Source organism: Pecten maximus, chromosome 14 (assembly GCF_902652985.1).
Source record: "Pecten maximus chromosome 14, xPecMax1.1, whole genome shotgun sequence".
In the NCBI taxonomy this organism is placed as follows: domain Eukaryota; kingdom Metazoa; phylum Mollusca; class Bivalvia; order Pectinida; family Pectinidae; genus Pecten; species Pecten maximus.
Genome location: NC_047028.1, coordinates 20,802,591 through 20,821,329, shown reverse-complemented (window position 1 = coordinate 20,821,329; position 18,739 = coordinate 20,802,591). Strand labels below are relative to the sequence as shown.

Genomic DNA, 18,739 nt, shown 5'->3' with positions numbered 1-18,739 from the left:
GGAATGATTCCTGCAAAGTAGGTAAATATGACACACAGGTTTCTAAAAAAAAAGCGGAAAAAGAAAGTAGAAAAAGAAAAATTAGGGTCGCCTCACCATAAAATAGCTACATTCCGATTCATATCGGGCGAATCGATAGTACATGAAATCATTTTGCGCTACCTATTTTCACGTTGCTGTCGTCAGTGTTTGACTCTGGATTGCGATTTGACCCGAATATTCGTAAAATATTTGACTCTACCATTTCTTGTACCTCAATTTGCATATAGATGCCTGAATGTACAAAACCATTTTAATATACTATTACGTGTATGTAAAAAGTCATTTGGAGACTGTCTGCTAGTTTGAATGTTCTTTGAAATGTAAAACTACTCCCTTATTCGTTTGATGGAGTGATCCACCTAGTTATTGTACATGTTTTACTGCATGCCGTTCTGTTAGTAAGTCGGTACGCAAGCTGTCGAGATTTAATACATAGACGGCTCGTTATCGCCGTTCCATAATTATTGGTGTTGAGATATCAGTGTGTATATTAACCTTTGTCTACTTCTCTCAAGGGACACATTTGTATACGAATCGTTTTTTTTATTTTGTAATTAAAAGTGTCCAGTGGCCGTTCTCGACCGTTAGATACGGTTCACTTTAACACCAAAAGCAGTCAAATGTTTGACATAAAAAACTTTGTAGCGCGATAATAAAAGGCACAAAAAGCAGTCAAATGTATACCATATAAAATTGTAACGTTGTACACTTTTAAGTAAAAACACAACATAAATGTGTACCAAAGCTGAAACCAGTCGGTACGCTTTTGAACAAAAAGTAATTTAAATGTGTACCATAGCCGAATTCGGCCGGTACACTTTTAAGTAATAAAGTGTTCATAAGTGACAGGCTGGTATCAGCATTCCTACATTACAAACCAAAGCAAAACTCTTCTTTTGAGACTTTTTGGCCAAAGATTAATTCCATACTCCATCAGAAACAATGTTAGATGCTGGCTTAACATGTCCTCCAAACAACGTCAAAGTTGATAAACTCGTGGGTAAACTGGACAGTAAACTAAAATATGCTCCAGACATTACCAGTGTAAACTTGGAAAGTTAAAGTTCCATCATATTAAACGATAACCACACCGCAGAGTGGCTGTAAAACCTTCCGGACAAGGACAGGGTAGATGTGATGCTGGAGACCCGGATGAACAAGCAGCCATTACAGAATGAGGTAAAAGAGCGGAAAGAGCAAGTAATGAACGATCAAATAATTGAAGACAGAAAAGAGAATTTGGCAAAGAAAAGAAAGAGAGAAGGAAAAGATAAAGCACCGTTGAATGAAGATTTTGACCAATTTGGTGTGGGACACCAAGGAAAAAATGGTGAATGTTTCAAGGATTTTTGCTCCAAAAAGGAAAAAAATATTATTCTTAAGAACCAGTTGCCAATATATAAAAAAACTATTTGACGCTGAGGCTAACCTAACGCACATGTTCCAATAAGTCACAAATGGGAAGTATTTGGTGTATCAGAACTTACAAAACAAATGACCACTATTTCGAGTAAAGGGAGATTTGTACCAGCCAGTTTGGAGAGAATAATGTGGGAAACAAAATCGACCACATATGGAGTGATACCAATGGCGATAACACAGTATTGAAGGGAAGAGTAATGACATGTAATAACGGATCAAACAATTCACTCTTACCGCACTACACCTATTGTTCCAAACCCAGCACTGACTCGTATTGTTGAAGAGGAAAGGATTCCCAAAACTGTAATTCTAATTGTGCATTATACATAGTTATTTATAGTTTATTTTTCCATTCACACCCTGTCGAACCAAATAATTTGAGTCAATCTTGCAGTAACTAATCAAAATCATAAGATTGGGTTACAATATAGTGTTAAGATATGTTATTTTGTACTTCTATATCACCCCTAATTATAACATGAAACAAACATTGCTTGAGGTGTCAGTTATATTATTCATGTAGGACAAATGCAAGATAGCGTTACGTACCAATCATATATTGACTGGAAGCAAGGACAGTTGCAGATACATATGTAATAATGTTGAAATTCAAAACAGCCAATATCAATTAATTTTTGCTTCAGTAAAAGTTTACCACATTGACTTCAACATACTAGTAAATGGCATATTTTTAACCAATGATGTGGTAAAGTTACTGACTCAGCAGAACTATAACATTAATCACAAAGCAACGTTGGTAAAGGTAAACCATACATGAAACAAATTATGGTGGATGGGTTCACATTCCCTTTATACCTGTTGCATGTTTCTCCTCCAAAGTTTGCAGGGACGGATTTAATTTCTTTCCACATTAACGTACAGTGTATAAAGAGGTATCTTTAAATTGAGAAATTGTATTGTTTTTTTTTAAATTTTTTTATGGGACAGAACTAAATTTCAACTATATTTAATGATTAATAATCTTTATATGATACAATTTTATTACACTTAGACGGTATACTTCCTCTGTTTTTTTATATATATATTTTCAGCAATATGGCCGTCATACGACGCCGATTACAGAAAGTGCATCTCTGGGCCGTCGCACGTGTATTACTTCCGCGCATTATAAACGGAAAACATATCAATGCAGGGGTTGAGAAGGTAGGGGTCATGGGATATAAGCACATACAAAGAATTTTTACAACTGTGGTTAATGGCCGATACCTAAACTAGGCCTTCACAATCCCTGTCAATTATTGGGAATGTTGAGAAAAAAGCGTCTTGATACTTAAAAACGTAATCTTTGATTAAACTCCTATATTATTTAACTCCGCTAAAAAAGAAACTTTTGAACTCGAGCTGAATCATCATCTTCTCATTATATAACAATGTGAAGGCATAAGGTCATTATTACACAGGTCACCAAAGGTCAAATGTAAAATAAGTTATCAACCACCATAGTATACTTTTAATATGTAGGCCATTAAAGGTCACAAGTCAAATACTTTTCAATTTCACATCTTAGCACAATTTAAAGTCATATGAAAGGTCAATGTTCAGTTCAACCAAGGTCACAGGTAAAATAAGTAATTGATAAAGATGAGTACGGTATATATCATATTTGTGTATCTGTTGCTTTAGTTCATCAAGTTAAGCTGACAATATACACAATACCGACTTTTTGGTTTCTTGCCAAAAACCTCATTAATTATCAGCATTGTCATAACTCTGTCGAGGCCGATATAATCAGTGATCTTTAGATCATGTGCACGTCCGTAAGAACAGGTGCTTGTCATATGATAAATTAATGCTGACAAATTGACTATAATTGTAACAAGGCAAGTGTCTGCGAAACAAGGAGACATTTCGGTTGTCTGCTACACGTATTCAATCCATCGTCTGAAATCGAAACAATTTTTACGATTTGTAGATAGATTAAAGAAATGTATTAAACATTTTCACCCACATAAATTATAATGATATATGTATATTTTGTATATCCACGCGCACAATATCTCATGATATCTGATAGTCCCTGCAAGGGCCTCAACTTCATTTTATGGGGCAACACTGCAATCGACCTGGCTCATATTTCCTACTGGGGCAGATATATATCTCTGACTTTTATTTTCAAAGGCCATATCTGCTATTAGATAACACTATACAGCCGGTTGTATCATGTTTCAATAAAATGCCTTATCCGTCTCACAACTCGTAATTAATATTTAACATAATAGACTATACAGCTGGTTGTTTCATGTTTGTGCTTATATAATCGGAAACATTTCGGAACCTTTTACTCATCATCAGTTCAACCTTCTAAATAGACACAAATCTACACACATCTATCGAAAGTACAAGGCGATTTCAAATTATAATTTTGGCAACATATTATGTTAATGCACGCCATGCACACTGTAAGTAACAACACCCCTTACCAAAACTAAGTTCACTCACCTGTTCAAATAGAAACTTTCTATATAAAGTAACAAAAAAAGAAATCATGATGAACATTCTATTTAACGGTAAATGTTTTTAGAAATGTTTCAAGGGGAGGTTACTCTGTATTGTGTAGTTGTATGGCTAGTTATGTTGCTAGCCTCTGTGTCTGTCTGTTATTTAGAAATATTACAAGGGAGTATAATTATGTAGTGCTGATAACCTAGTGGTACATCCGGAACTCGAGAAATCTACCTATACCCGATTAGTTCAGGATGTGTCTAGTGTTTACTTAAGAATTGTACCTCATCAACTACGGACATACTACCGTATTCGCAGTCAAAATGAGATACAATCCTTATATTTACGTCAAACAAATCGTTTAAATACAGAACGAAGAAAATAAAATTCAGGGTGTGTTGCGACGTCAGCAGCCTTGGGTGCCAAGATGATATAGTTCCATTGATTATATGTACAGACACCAGTATTGTTAACAAAATGAAAATAAACAACCATTTTTGTTTAATACCTTTTACGTTTTTAATTATTTGATATGTATGTACAATCCACAATTTCCCTCTTAGATTAACTATAGTTGCCAAACACAACGTGTATTGGTACAGATTTAAGTAGTGACAAGGTCAAATGTATTCTTGGAACTGTAAGCTTCAGCCATTTGTTCTTAGCTTACCTCATGGAGAAGCTACATTTGCACCAATTTCTGCAATATTCTGTTTAGTTTTTGACAAAATACTCACTTTACGTTAGCTTTTTGTGCAGATATCATCGGGTAACAGGAGAACACGCTAAAATTGCGTTGATAAGTCCTTTCAAATGACGCCGTCTAGTTGACGTTCCGGTTACCTCACAAAAAGACGACGTCATAATTATGTTACCAATTCCCGCAATTATTAATCCGCTGAGCGTTTTTTCACTGCGTCTACGCAAATTTATTCGCAGTCAGAGTTTACAAGGCTGAAGAAGGGAGAGATGTAAATAAAATGTTTTAATGTTTTAAAGAAACAGAAGTGTTAAGTACAGGGACGTATTTAACATTTGAGCATAATCCGACAATTCCACAATAAATCAACTCGTATATATTTCTATTGACATGGTAAGGAAGTTAGAAAGGGTTTCTGTGATATCAGCAAGGCGTTTGATCGAGAATTGGCACCGATGTCCTTTTTTTTTTAATCAGATCGTTAGGTATCACAGGAAATCTTTTAATTTGTTTTAAACTACTAACATCGCTGTTAACGTGTCGTTATAAATGGTTAACAATACTAGTTAGCAAACATCGCAGCAGGGGTTCCCAAGGGATCTGTTTGTGTTCATTATCAATTTCAATTTTTCATCAGTGACAATGCTCAAGACATCAATTGCACTATATAACTACATTGAATATGTCAAAACATTGACACGTCAAAATCTTAATAAATATCAAAATATTAATATATGTCAAAACATTAATAGATATTAAAATATGTCAAAACATTGATATAACAAAACATTGAAATGTCAAAACATTGAGAGATATCAAAATATTAATGGAAATAAAAACTTTAATAGAAAACATGCAAAACCTCTTTTTATTGCATTTTCTTTCCCTTGGAATAACGGTGAATCTCTGCTTAGTTGCCGTCACTTAGTTGTGACGTCACGATAGTATTATTAGTATCACAGAGTTAGTCATACGGCATGATGATTGTATATGAGGGCTCCCTCACTTTAGCTGTAATACACTAGGGATTAAGTAGCATACAAATATCATTCTATATAATAATTCACATCACGTCGAACCCAAAATATATATATAAAAAAATGTTTTTCATTACTAGAACAAAGGTTAAAAACGGCAGATATTTAAAACACCAATACCTTATCGTATGGACGTACGTATTGTAATACATCAATGCTCGTCACGGCTGGTTAGCTACATATATAGGTTTATATATCGTCACCGGGCCATCGTCAGTACGAATGGTCGGCAGCATGGGATCCAACTCGGCCTCCTGGCCAGAGATCTTCCTATGGATATACATTCTGTCGATATTGTCATCATCAGCAGGTATTATATGGCACGAATTTTTATTGATCTTTACATGCAAGTTCCTAAAACGAAAAATACTGTTGTATGCGTCGTACATGTGATGCCTACAACCTTTTATTTGGCAAATCTTTAATATTGTGTACGGACTCACACACTCTATTTGAATGGACATTGTTTTTGAAGTATTTCATTATTGTGTTGACGCTGCTTCTCCGCATATTCTATGGTATTCTGGAAATCGTGTTATCTTACGCACATTAAAGGTAATACGTTTAAAGTATTGAAATTCGTCATTATAACCACATACAGAATCATTAAATCTTTGCTGTGTTTATTAATATGATGCCAAAGAGATGTTTTACTTTGAAATCTGGTTTGTTCTTCAAATTTGGTTATTTCATTCATACTTAACGCCAACCGTTCCAGTATAATATTTTTGTCCTTTGATAAAACAGTAAATATTTTCATTAGGTTTCTATATGGCAGGGTTGAAAATGAAGTATCGTCAAATTTATTTAAAACATATTCGTTTTCTAATTTCTGCTGAATATCCAAGACAGAGACTTGTTGTACTTTGCTAAATTTTGATTCTACGACTGATACGTTCATTTGACTTAAATCAGTAAACCAGGCGACGCTAAAGATAAATTATCACGTTTTGACTACCTCTTGACATTTTCCTCAAAAATGGTGCTGTCTTAAGCTGTTGATTCGCAGATGGTATGTTGATTTTTTAAATGAATATTCACTTATCTTCAGATCTTGAATAACCATTCCTTTGATTTTCTCTGAGAGTGGTTGTGGTTGGGACGTCTTTGCAATATGAGCTGCTATGGCTCTTTGTCCTATTATCTTATATTTTCATAGTTAGTAAAGTGTCCCCATGATGCCCACATGCGCCTGCCATCCAAATGGGACATGTACATCATGTTTTGTTCACCTCACTTTTGTTGGTATAGTTGAATTCCACCTGTGATAATAGGCAGTAAATATTTTTAGATAACAGTATTGATATTTATTAATGTTTCGGGTCATGTGACTGTTAGACATTATATGTTGTATAAATGAACAGTATAAAATGTCAATGATATGATATTAAAGTATAATGTATTTGATATATTTACCCTGATCTGTTGTGATGTTTCAATGACAACGGTAACAGTTAACTGTTCCACAGTTATTTTCATCAGGTTTCCCCGCAAAATGATAGGAAACGATTATTTTCTAATACTATTATATATAATCTTGTACTCAACTCACAAGAAAAATCTTATACTTAAACATGACAAACTCAAACCACATCTTGTACTAAAATTGGACACGCTCAAACCACACCTTGGCTCAAACAGGACACGCTTAAACCACATCTTGACTCAAACATGACACACTCAAACCACATCTTGTACTTTAACATGACACACTCAAACCACATCTTGAATCAAACAGGACACACTTAAACCGAATCTTGTGCAAAAACATGACACACTCAAACCGCATCTTGAACTCAAACTGGACCCAATCCAACCATACACTGTACTTAAACATAGCACACTCAAACCACATCTTGAACCCAAACTGGACCCAATTCAACATTATCTTGTACTCGAAAATAACGTGCTCAAACCACATGTTTTACTCAGACAGGACATTGTCTAACGACATTTTATGCTCAAATAGGGAGCCCCTCACTCTAACCTCATGTTGTACTCAGACAGGACACTGTCTAACGACATTTTATGCTCAAATAGGGAGCCCTCACTCTAACCTCATGTTGTACTCAGACAGGACACTGTCTAACGACATTTTATACTCAAATAGGGAGCCCCTCACTCCAACCTCATCGTGTACTTAAACATGACTCATTGCACCCCAGATCTTGTACTCTTTTCAAACATGACACACTGAATCCGCAATTTGTACCAACAAGGTCCAATCAAATCACATTTTATATTCATCTAGGACACGCTGCACCCACATCTTTCATTCCAAAAGAGAACATTCTAACTACTACATCCGAACACAATATACAGCTGAACGCATAAGTGTAGGCGTTTTTATTGTTTTAGCAGGTGAATTCGTTTTCAAAGAAAACGACGAGGACCGTCTGTACAAAGATATGATGAAATACTACGTGAAATCGTCACTTCCAGTGTTAGTGAGCAACTCTACTAGCGTTAATGTAGATATAGTACTCAACAGTCCAAGACTGGAATTACTGGTAAGTTCCATGATACAACGACAAAATAAAGCGATGATTTGTACCATAATCAAATTAATCTATGACAATATACATATACAATATATTAATTTGATGGTTTACATCATGGTGAGAAAATACGATGCTTTATATCATAATAGATAATATTATGCTTTATATCTTGATAACATATTATGCTTGATACAATTCATTAAATAATTGATGCTTTATATTTTGATAAAATAATATGATGTTTGTATCACTATATAATGTGACGTTTTATACCTTGGTATGACAATATGGTGCTTTATATCTCGTAAAAGATGAGTCCCCATGTATTTACGCTCAATTTTTATTCTCGTGAAACTATTTGATAACCTTTATTCTTCCTGGGTTGCCTAAATTATGGAATGTGTTCAATCCGGTGACAAAATGATACCCAATTACGCATAAAAAATTCCCCCGATTCAGCAAATCGCACAAATACAGTATAGATACGTTGATCGTCACTTCGAAATTTTGGATTTATTTACGATATTTCGAATCATCAAAGTTTTTCCCCTTTAAACGTCCTCTAAAGGGCAACATAAGCAATGGTTAAATCCACGACCTTCACCTGTTGCGTGATGTGTCGTACGTGTACAAGTATACACAAGTAATAACCTTGGATTCAGTAAAACTAGTACGCTACGTTAATGGACATATATTACACGTGAAATACAAACCTTTTACATTTTGTTCAGTCGTTTTAAAACAAGACTGGGAGACTTGTTATCTCAGTTTTAAAATTCCACTCCACAGAGTTTACTTACGTTTATTTCCTCTACAGGATCTTAAGAGATCCTCTACACCGGACTCAGTTAATAACAATGAAATTTTGAATAATTACAATTATGACGTTGAATTAGGTCAAGGACATCAATCAGATTTATAATCAAACTTCAGATTTTTTTTCTTCAACATTAATTAAGTTTGATTTTGAATGAATTAACGGTTTGTGCTGAAAGTTTTGACCACACGAAGAGCAAAGGATTGCTTACGGATTTCAAGTTTGGAGTGTAGTGGGAACATTTTCTTAGAGTGTCCTCTTGCTCCATATCTGTTTGACCAATCCTTTCAAAATTGATGCATAGCTACCATAAACATCGTTTGAAATGCAAAAAACAAAAACGCGATGATGTTTCTTACGTTTCGTTCAAAGATGTACCTATATTTGATATATGTCAATTTGATGTCCAATCTCTCAAATTAAAACTGCGTCCTGCGGAGGTTTCTCCTGAATGGCACAAATCACGTGCTAGTGTATTGTAAACACGTAGTAACACCAAATACGTGTCTATACTTCGTTCGTGTATTGGTTGGATTAGGAAAATGTATTATGCGTTTTGATATCATATCTGTCACGTGATTGTCTACAAGTGACTTTACAAATATGGCATCAACGCAAAGTTCATAATTTAGACAATCCAGGAAAGATAATAAAGATTAGACATATTTTTTACGGGGAACAAAATTAAGAGCAAAACCGCGGGGACCCTTCTTTAAATAATTTGATGTTAAATGTGGAGTTTTATGGATAATACTATAACACTCATATTTTTTTTGTGTTTAATTACAGGAAACATCAACTGATACTATGACGATTTACTTTTTACTTAGAATAGTAAGTGATTGGGCCATTAAATATAGTTTTTGGTACTTAAATTGACATGTCTCATTCAGACACAAAATGTAAGAATTCTGTTTAATCAATAAAATAATTTTCACTTAAATCTATTTTGTCCTTAGATGTATTTCAATGAAAATCTATTACAGACTTGGCAAGATGAAAGGTTGCAATGGAACGCTTCGGAATATGGAAATTTGAAAATCATGAGACTCCCCCCAGATTCAATATGGCTGCCTGAATTGGAGGTTTATAATGTGTGAGATGTCTTATATCGTTTTGGCTATTGGGTTTTACATAGTGTGATGGCCTATTTAACTATTAAGATTTTATAAGGATGGTATTTTACTGGCGTACCAATTCATACCTGTGACCTAGTAGAAGAATAAAGACGCGAAACATGGAAACGGCTATGGTAACGCGAAACGGTATGGTAACACGAAACGTTTATGATAAAACTAAATTGAAACATTCTTTTTTAATCTAAAGTAGATTTTCTAAGCAGAAGATGAATGGTCACGATTTTCTTTTTTTGTTTACTAATTAAAAGTTAAGCGTTTTGATCTTTTGACAGTTCACCGTTTCATCCAAGCAGCAGCAAGTGCCAAAGTATAGTGGTCAATTCTACGGGGTTCGTAACGTATGCTCCTATGCAAATAATTTCGTTCTATTGTCAACTTGACTTGTCGAAGTTCCCTTACGACACGCAAACATGCTCACTTGAGATGGGGCCCTGGTCATACAACAGCGCATACCAGAACATGACGTTCAATGGCAAGACTGGACTACAGGAAGTATTTGTGAGCAGACGAGAGAGAGGTCATCCCCAATGGACAATAGATACAATAAAGACCAACATTTGGCATTACAAGTATACATGCTGTCCGGGGATATTCCAGACTCTTTGGGTATCTATCACTGTTACCAGAGTAGAATCATACTACAGCCTTGCTCTCGTGGGACTGCCAGTCTTCCTCGCCATCCTTATCCCTGTGGTGTTCTTGCTTCCTCCTGATCAGACATCCAGAACAAATTACGGTATGTATAGAAAGAGTACATCGCGTTTCTGCTAAACAATGAGTCACCATTTGGCAAAGACATGTAAATTTTATATGTATTTTGAAAACAAATATGCCGTTTTTTATGACCTCTGGGAAATTTAGTAAATTTCCAAAAACTATCACAGCAGAATGTTTAATTTTAAATTCAACATCATTTGTATAGAAATAGATCACCATCCTTCCAGAACATGCCCTTTATAATATTATTTCTCCTGTACGACACCTCATGTATGTCTCTTCCCTGGACAGGGAGATCCACAATCTCAATGTTGTGAGATTTTCTTTTCTCATTTTACGTTAAGTAACCATGTCGTAAATGATGACGTCATTAATTTTGACTCACATTCCAAGAAGCATTGAAGATGGCGCGATGAAAAGCTTTCATAAAAGCTTACATTTGCATACAAGTATGTGCGAAAAATAAACTAGGGTCTGTTCCACGATCAAGGATATCAGTTCCATGGACAAGAATATCTCAACACTCTTGTAAGATTTTGGCTGGCCAGCACTTGGCAAGCCTCGTGCTGACTGGCTAAACTCTTACACTGGGATTGAGATATCCCTGCCCACGGAACAGACCCAGGTTAGATTCTATTAATATCAACCCCCGGGGCAAGACAATTAAGCTGCCAAATACGAAGCTTAATACTCTTCCCCCACGGGTTGAGATTCCCCTGTCTCACCTCCAAGAGGGGGGAGATTAATAGAATCTTTCAACCCCTTGGCGGGGAGATAGGGGAATCTCAACCCGATGGGAAGATCCTTAAGTTGTCAAACATGAGGCTTGTCGAGTGTTTGGCAGCTTACTGATCCTACCCCGATGGTTGAAATTCCCATGTCTCGATTCCATGGGGGTGAATGATTATTTTTCTCTTACCCTGTTTACCCCATAATGTATCTAATATTGACGTTACTTCAATGAAAGGAAATGTTGACGAGACGTGATTGAAATGTGGACGTGACGTCATTGCACTGTTGCTGTGACGTCATTGTATTGTTCACATGAGATAAGAAAATATCACCCTGGAAGAATTGCAGATATCCCTGTCCAGGGAAGAGAATATATTAATCTCACCTAGGGTTGGGACAAGCGACACATGCTCTTTTCAGGATCTCGACCATTGTATGACGTCACGTCCAAAACTTCATCACGTTAGGTCATCACGTTAGGTCATCATTGCCTTGCATTCATTTATTTAGAACGAGAGTAAACAGGGTAAAAGAAAAACAAGCAAAGACAAGCAATAAGCATTCACCCATTCATTTGGAATCAGATGGAATGGGTGGATAGGGGGGATCTCACTCCCTAGGATATGAAAGATTACATTAATATCACTCTATAGTAAATATCAACTAACAGGCTATGAGGGTTACTCGTTATACTAGTTCTATGAACAATTTGACAAATTATAGTAAATGAAATGTAATCTATCATGTAACCTTGTTTCTTCATTAGGTATGATACTGTTGATGACTATGACTGTGATGATGATGGTCTTTCAAGAGGCTGTACCGTTCGATCACGCCACAACCCCAGTTCTAGGTAGGTACATCAAGAGGCTGTACTTCTTGATCATGCAACATTCTCAATTCAATGTAGTTAATCAAGAGGCTCTACCGGTTGATCATGGCACAGTCCAAGTTCTAAGTAAGTATATCAAGAGGCTCTACCGGTTGATCATGCCACAGTCCAAGTTCTAAGTAAGTATATCAAGAGGCTCTACCGGTTGATCATGCCACAGTCCAAGTTCTAAGTAAGTATATCAACAGGCTGTAACGTTTGATCATGCCACAGTCCAAGTTCTTAGTAAGTATATCAAGAGGCTGTAACGTTTGATCATGCCACAGTCCAAGTTCTAAGTAAGTATATCAACAGGCTGTAACGGTTGGTCATGCCACAGTCCAAGTTCTAAGAAAGTATATCAACAGTCTGTAACGGTTGATCATGCCACAGTCCAAGTTCTAAGTAAGTATATCAACAGGCTGTAACGTTTGATCATGCCACAGTCCAAGTTCTTCGTAAGTATATTAACAGGCTGTAACGGTTGATCATGCCACACTCCAAGTTCTAAGTAAGTATATCAACAGTCTGTAACGGTTGATCATGCCACAGTCCAAGTTCTAAGTAAGTATATCAACAGGCTGTAACGTTTGATCATGCCACAGTCCAAGTTCTTAGTAAGTATATCAACAGGCTGTAACGGTTGATCATGCCACACTCCAAGTTCTAAGTAAGTATATTAACAGGCTGTAACGTTTGATCATGCCACAGTCCAAGTTCTAAGTAAGTATATCAACAGGCTGTACCGGTTGATCATGCCAAAGTCCAAGTTCTAAGTAAGTATATCAACAGGCTGTAACGGTTGATCATGCCACAGTCCAAGTTCTTAGTAAGTATATCAACAGGCTGTAACGTTTGATCATGCCACAGTCCAGGTTCTAGGTAAGTCATGCCACAGTCCAAGTTCTAAGTAAGTATATCAACAGGCTGTAACGTTTGATCATGCCACAGTCCAGGTTCTAGGTAAGTCATGCCACAGTCCAAGTTCTAAGTAAGTATATCAACAGGCTGTTACGGTTGATCATGCCACAGTCCAGGTTCTAGGTAAGTCATGCCACAGTCCAAGTTCTAAGTAAGTATATCAACAGGCTGTAACGTTTGATTATGCCACAGTCCAGGTTCTAGGTATGTATATCAGGAAGATGTACCGGTTGATCTTACTACTGGTTCTTATCCTTAATATTATTCTTGATGAGTGTTATGCATTATATATATAGTCCCGTCCTTGAAGGTAACCGAAGTAATACCAGACAACACTCCTTATTTTTGCCATATTTGTTGCTTGGTTCAGCCATGTTCTACATTGTCATAAGTTTTGCTTCTGTCGTATGATATTTTGCCATATTGTTAGTTTTTTTCAGCTGTATATTACTTTGTCATATTTTTGTGTGTCAGCCATATGATATTTTGCCATACTTTTCTGGTTTCAGTGGTGTTCTACTTTGCCATCTTTGTACTGCAGTTCTTCAGCATTCTCTGCTGTGTATTAACCGGTAATCTGCGGCACAGGGGAGCAAGGAGAAAGCCTTTACCGGCCTGGCTAGGTTCCGTACGTGTCTTCCTAATATATTGTGACGTGATAAAAACAAAAAAGATGAAACCTAGTAATTAAATTACAGTTTAATGATATATCCAAAACTAAGTAAGTTAGAGAGATAATTTACAAGTACAATTAAGTGGTATACCAGGTGGTGTATTAAATTAACACTGTTAATTACTTTTCTTATAACAGCTGTCCTTGATTGATCATTTCATATCCGTTTCTTCAGAATTAAGAATGTTCATGAATCAGTAAACAGTTCACAGTACCAGGCAATTGAAACTCGTTCTGAATAGCAACTTGCCTCTCACACTTGTTAATGAATACTTGTAAACAACATTATATCTTCATGTTCTAACTGTGTCTGGGCATTTCTAAAATCATAAGAAATGTCCCTTGACAAAACCACATACATACATCTTACATTTCTATAAACGTTGTCTCCCTTTAGTCACTGGTACATACAACAATATATATATATAGTATAACAGTATACATACAACAATATATATATATAGTATAACAGTATACATACAACAATATATATATATAGTATAACAGTATACATACAACAATATATATATATATAGTATAACAGTATACATACAACAATATATATGGGGTAAAGAAGTAATTCAAACAGTGTAAACAATAAGGTTTGTTAAATTTTCGAGGCAATCCGCCCCTTTATCAAAACACAAAAAATCACAAATACAATCACATAATATATATAAGAAGTACTGGAAATACAATAAAATACAATAAGAATGTTTTAGTAACTGGAGAAACCACAATGAACCCTTCGGCAAACGTGGGCCGAAGGCGGATACTAGCGTGACTGCATCATGTTCAAACACTAGAACGCTATGCGACCAACGGCAGAGATATTTTGAATTCCCCCGCACGTGAAAGTATTCCGAAGAGTTCAAAGACGATTCGTCCCTAAACACTGCTAGTGGACGACATTGCATTTATATAAAAAATGTTGCATTATCGTCTCTACAGTGATTGATATAGTATAACAGTATACATACAACAATATATATATATATAGTATAACAGTATACATACAACAATATATATATATATAGTATAACAGTATACATACAACAATATATATATATATATATATATAGTATAACAGTATACATACAACAATATATATATATAGCATATACATATGCAGTTTTTTTCAAGAAAACGTGAATCCGGGGTACTATTACAAATCAAACATTTGGAACAGAACATATCAGTTACCAAACGTTTCATCTCGAAGCGATTGTACAGCGTTATGCTGCGATTAAGTGAAGTCGATAGGGGAAGGGCCGTTGAACTGATTATACAGGGGCAACATAATATAGACTAGCGATAATGTGTAAATGACACATCAATATCCCGTTTATTTGAATGTCTCAGAGCCACAGGCACGTGTGTTGTGCACTGACGAGTCTCGCTTTACGCTTTACAGGTCAGATAAATGAAAACGTGTCTATCGGTGTTGAAGTGGGCGTTATTCCGACGCTTGCGTAACGGAAAGCGACAGATTCGGGGGAGGGTCCGTTATGTAATGGGCAGAGATATATCGAGGCGTGTTATCCATGGTAATCTTACAGCAGTAAGATTTCGGGATCAGGTCTTGAGACCACACATTCTTCCTCTTATCCATCAACGTAATCTTACGTTGCAGCAGGACATCGCGAGGCCCAATGTTGTTAGGGTTTGTCGTGACATTCTGGCTCAAAACAACGTTCCAGATCTAGATTGGCCATACAGTTAAGATTTGCTCAATCGAGAATTGGTAGGAGGAGCTAGACAGGAGGGTTATGAAGCGTGTCAAGTCCCATATAACGTCGCTCAACTCCGAGACATACCAGAGTCTTTAAAATGGTACTTCATACTCCTGGTTAGCGCTCAGCATTTCGGGAGTGGCATGACTGGTTAACCCGTTGTCAGTTTAATGTGACCGGGTTGGGTGTTCTGCTGAGCGTCTTCTGCAGCATGCTTCAGTGAGGTAACACTATAAGACCGCAATCGTTCCAGGATATCACAAGGAGACTTAACACAAACATGTCGCAGCCTCCCAAAACACACATACGCACTTACCACACAAACGAATTTCACACAAACGAGAGTCCGTCAGCTGTTGATAGGACGTTAAACAAATACAACCAAACCAACCAATCAACTCACGACGGCCTTAATTTAGGTCAGGCAATTTCTTATGGTACCCTTGTTTTAACGGCATTTACGCAAAAACCGTCTGTGATCGGACAAAAAATCATCAAAAAGTATACGGTGTTGATAAAACAATCAAGAAACCTATAATAAGAACACATCATCAAAACATCATGTAAAATAATAACTATTGAATTTTTTTTCTGTTATTATATAATCTGATAGTCTCTATAGCAGGGATGTATTGTAAGTGATCGTTAAGTAATGGTATGATGGACATTGAAATCAGAACCTTAGTTTGTAATCAGATCCATTCCGTCACTCTGTATATCAACCACACAAAACAGTGTAAAATATGCTCTCCAGTGGAATTGAAATAAAATAATTTCTTTATCATATTTAGAAAATGTTCCATATTTAGCTAAATAATAATAAAAAAAATCTAATTGATATTTAGAATGAATTGAATGCATGTCATGACCGAAGTCTATCACGAGGGAAATGCCTTTTGATTTTTCCTTATAGCTGTGTATACGGTTTCGCGCTCTACGGAGGTGTCTTTGTTTGGACAGTAACTTCCCGGGATTCCAGGAATCTTATACTCAGATGAACATACGTTCATTGGAAGAATCCAAGGACCTGGCACAGGACACTAGACTGGACAATGTCGATATTGCAGTGACGGACGAACACTTCCGACACATAGCGAACAACACAAAAATTATGGCCGGAAAAGTCCTCCGAAAGAGCACGTACGAAAAGCTGGCACGTGATTGGCAGGAAGTTGGTCGGTGCCTCGACATATGTTTTTTCTTTTTGTTCCTATTGCTGATCATCATCATTGCTTTAACTACAGTACTGTAAAGGATCACAGATTTCCCATTTACTAGTAAAATGTATATATCATCACAGGCTATGTTAATATAAAACCTCATGTTATCTGTTTCTGCACATGGTTGCTTGCAATACTCATTCCGCTATCAGAACATTTAATAGCCGCATTTAGAGTAACAGTAAAAGTTCCAAAAGAAATTAAAAAAAAAACAACTTTGTGTATGTAAAAATAATGTGATCATATGTCATTGATATGATTTACAGTCTTTTTAACGCTGATGTTGCACGTACAATTCTTTAAACATTCTCATCATTTTATCCTTTGTATAGCATATCTTAAACGATATATCCAATAAAGTATATTCTAACAAATGGCAGTTTCTTTTTTTCGCGAAATTCTGGGTAACATGAGCGATCAGCAGTGTTCCTCATCGAGTCTCCGAAGATAACAACCACGTATCACAAGGCTGATGATTTGTTCGGGCTCCCTAAATGAGCTCTAGGGATATTCCAATTATTGTCTGCTTTAGATCAAACCCGTGCCTTCTAACTTGTCTTGCACTCAATCGATCGAGCTAATGAGTCGCCAACTCTGGCCGAGTGACTGGTATACTTCGTTTAGCATTTTATCGGGGTTAAAACCATGAACCAACTTACGTGTACTGGATTAGCAAGCGGTCTATAACAAGGAACCCTATATATGTTATATGGTTTCGAACTTAAAGGGTCTATTCTATAGACATGTCGCTCACTATTCGTTTTTATATATGTAAGACATTAGAACACGCGATAGCTCACAATACCGTTTTAAAGACAGTGTAAACTAGTGGGCAGGACAGCTCACTTTATTTCTATTAAAGACACGCTAGACTAGTGGGCGTGACAGCTCACTATACCCTTTGGAACACAGGGTACACTAGTGGGCGTGACAGCTCACTATACCCTTTGGAACACATGGTACACTAGTGGGCGTGACAGCTCACTATACCCTTTGGAACACAGGGTACACTAGTGGGCGTGACAGCTCACTATACCCTTTGGAACACAGGGTACACTAGTGGGCGTGACAGCTCACTATACCCTTTGGAACACAGGGTACACTAGTGGGCAAGATAGCTCACTCTGCCTTTAAGACATGTTACACTAGTTGGTGCGATAGCTCACGATCCCCTTTTGAAGACACTGTAAACTAGTGGGCGTGACAGATCACTATATTCTTTTAAAGACAGGGTACGGAAGTGGGCGCGACAGCTCAATATACCCTTTTAAAGACAGGATACACTAGTGTGCAATACAGCTCACTCAGCTTCTAAGACAGGTTACAGTTGTTGGTGCGATTGCTCACTATTGCCTTTTGAAGACAAAGTCAACTAGTGGGCGCGACAGCTCACTATATTCTTTTAAAGATAGAGCGCACTAGCTGTCACGATGGCTCATGATCACTATGCTTTAAAATACGTGGTCGCGATAGTTAAGTGCACCTTAAGACAGGTTACTCCAGTAGGCACATTAGTTCATGGTCACAGTACCATTTACATTTGTATGACAGGCAGTAACAGGGACCGATAAAAGAAGAATTTCTTTGTTTTTCGAAAAAGAAATAGATTCTTTATTGTAGTTTTGTGTAAATTTCGGTTGTATTCGAATTATTCCTTTTATCCAAGTTACTCAAACTTAAGTATTATCTATATATTCATATTTACAGATATCGAAATATTCACTAAAACGTATGCGATTTTCATGAAGTCT

The 18,739-nt window shown here is 36.5% G+C and overlaps 1 protein-coding gene across 1 annotated transcript; it reads left to right on the top strand.

The window, feature by feature from the left end:
* Positions 1–5,892: 5,892 nt before the first annotated feature.
* On the top strand, positions 5,893–17,362 carry LOC117342048 (neuronal acetylcholine receptor subunit beta-3-like). The gene is made up of 8 exons (XM_033904017.1): positions 5,893–5,974; positions 8,023–8,174; positions 9,772–9,816; positions 9,969–10,078; positions 10,394–10,857; positions 12,337–12,423; positions 13,872–13,990; positions 16,682–17,362. The coding sequence occupies exons 1-8, from the start codon at positions 5,899–5,901 to the stop codon at positions 17,018–17,020; spliced, it is 1,392 nt and encodes a 463-aa protein (XP_033759908.1). The 5' UTR covers positions 5,893–5,898; the 3' UTR covers positions 17,021–17,362.
* Positions 17,363–18,739: the final 1,377 nt, after the last annotated feature.

Bases quoted from the DNA above. Each gene is read 5' to 3' on its own strand.
- LOC117342048 (XM_033904017.1), top strand. From the start codon at position 5,899: ATGGGATCCAACTCGGCCTCCTGGCCAGAGATCTTCCTATGGATATAC. The intron at 5,975-8,022 runs GTATTATATGGC...TTATTGTTTTAG, and splicing joins GATATTGTCATCATCAGCAG to CAGGTGAATTCGTTTTCAAA. The intron at 10,079-10,393 runs GTGAGATGTCTT...ATCTTTTGACAG, and splicing joins GAATTGGAGGTTTATAATGT to TTCACCGTTTCATCCAAGCA.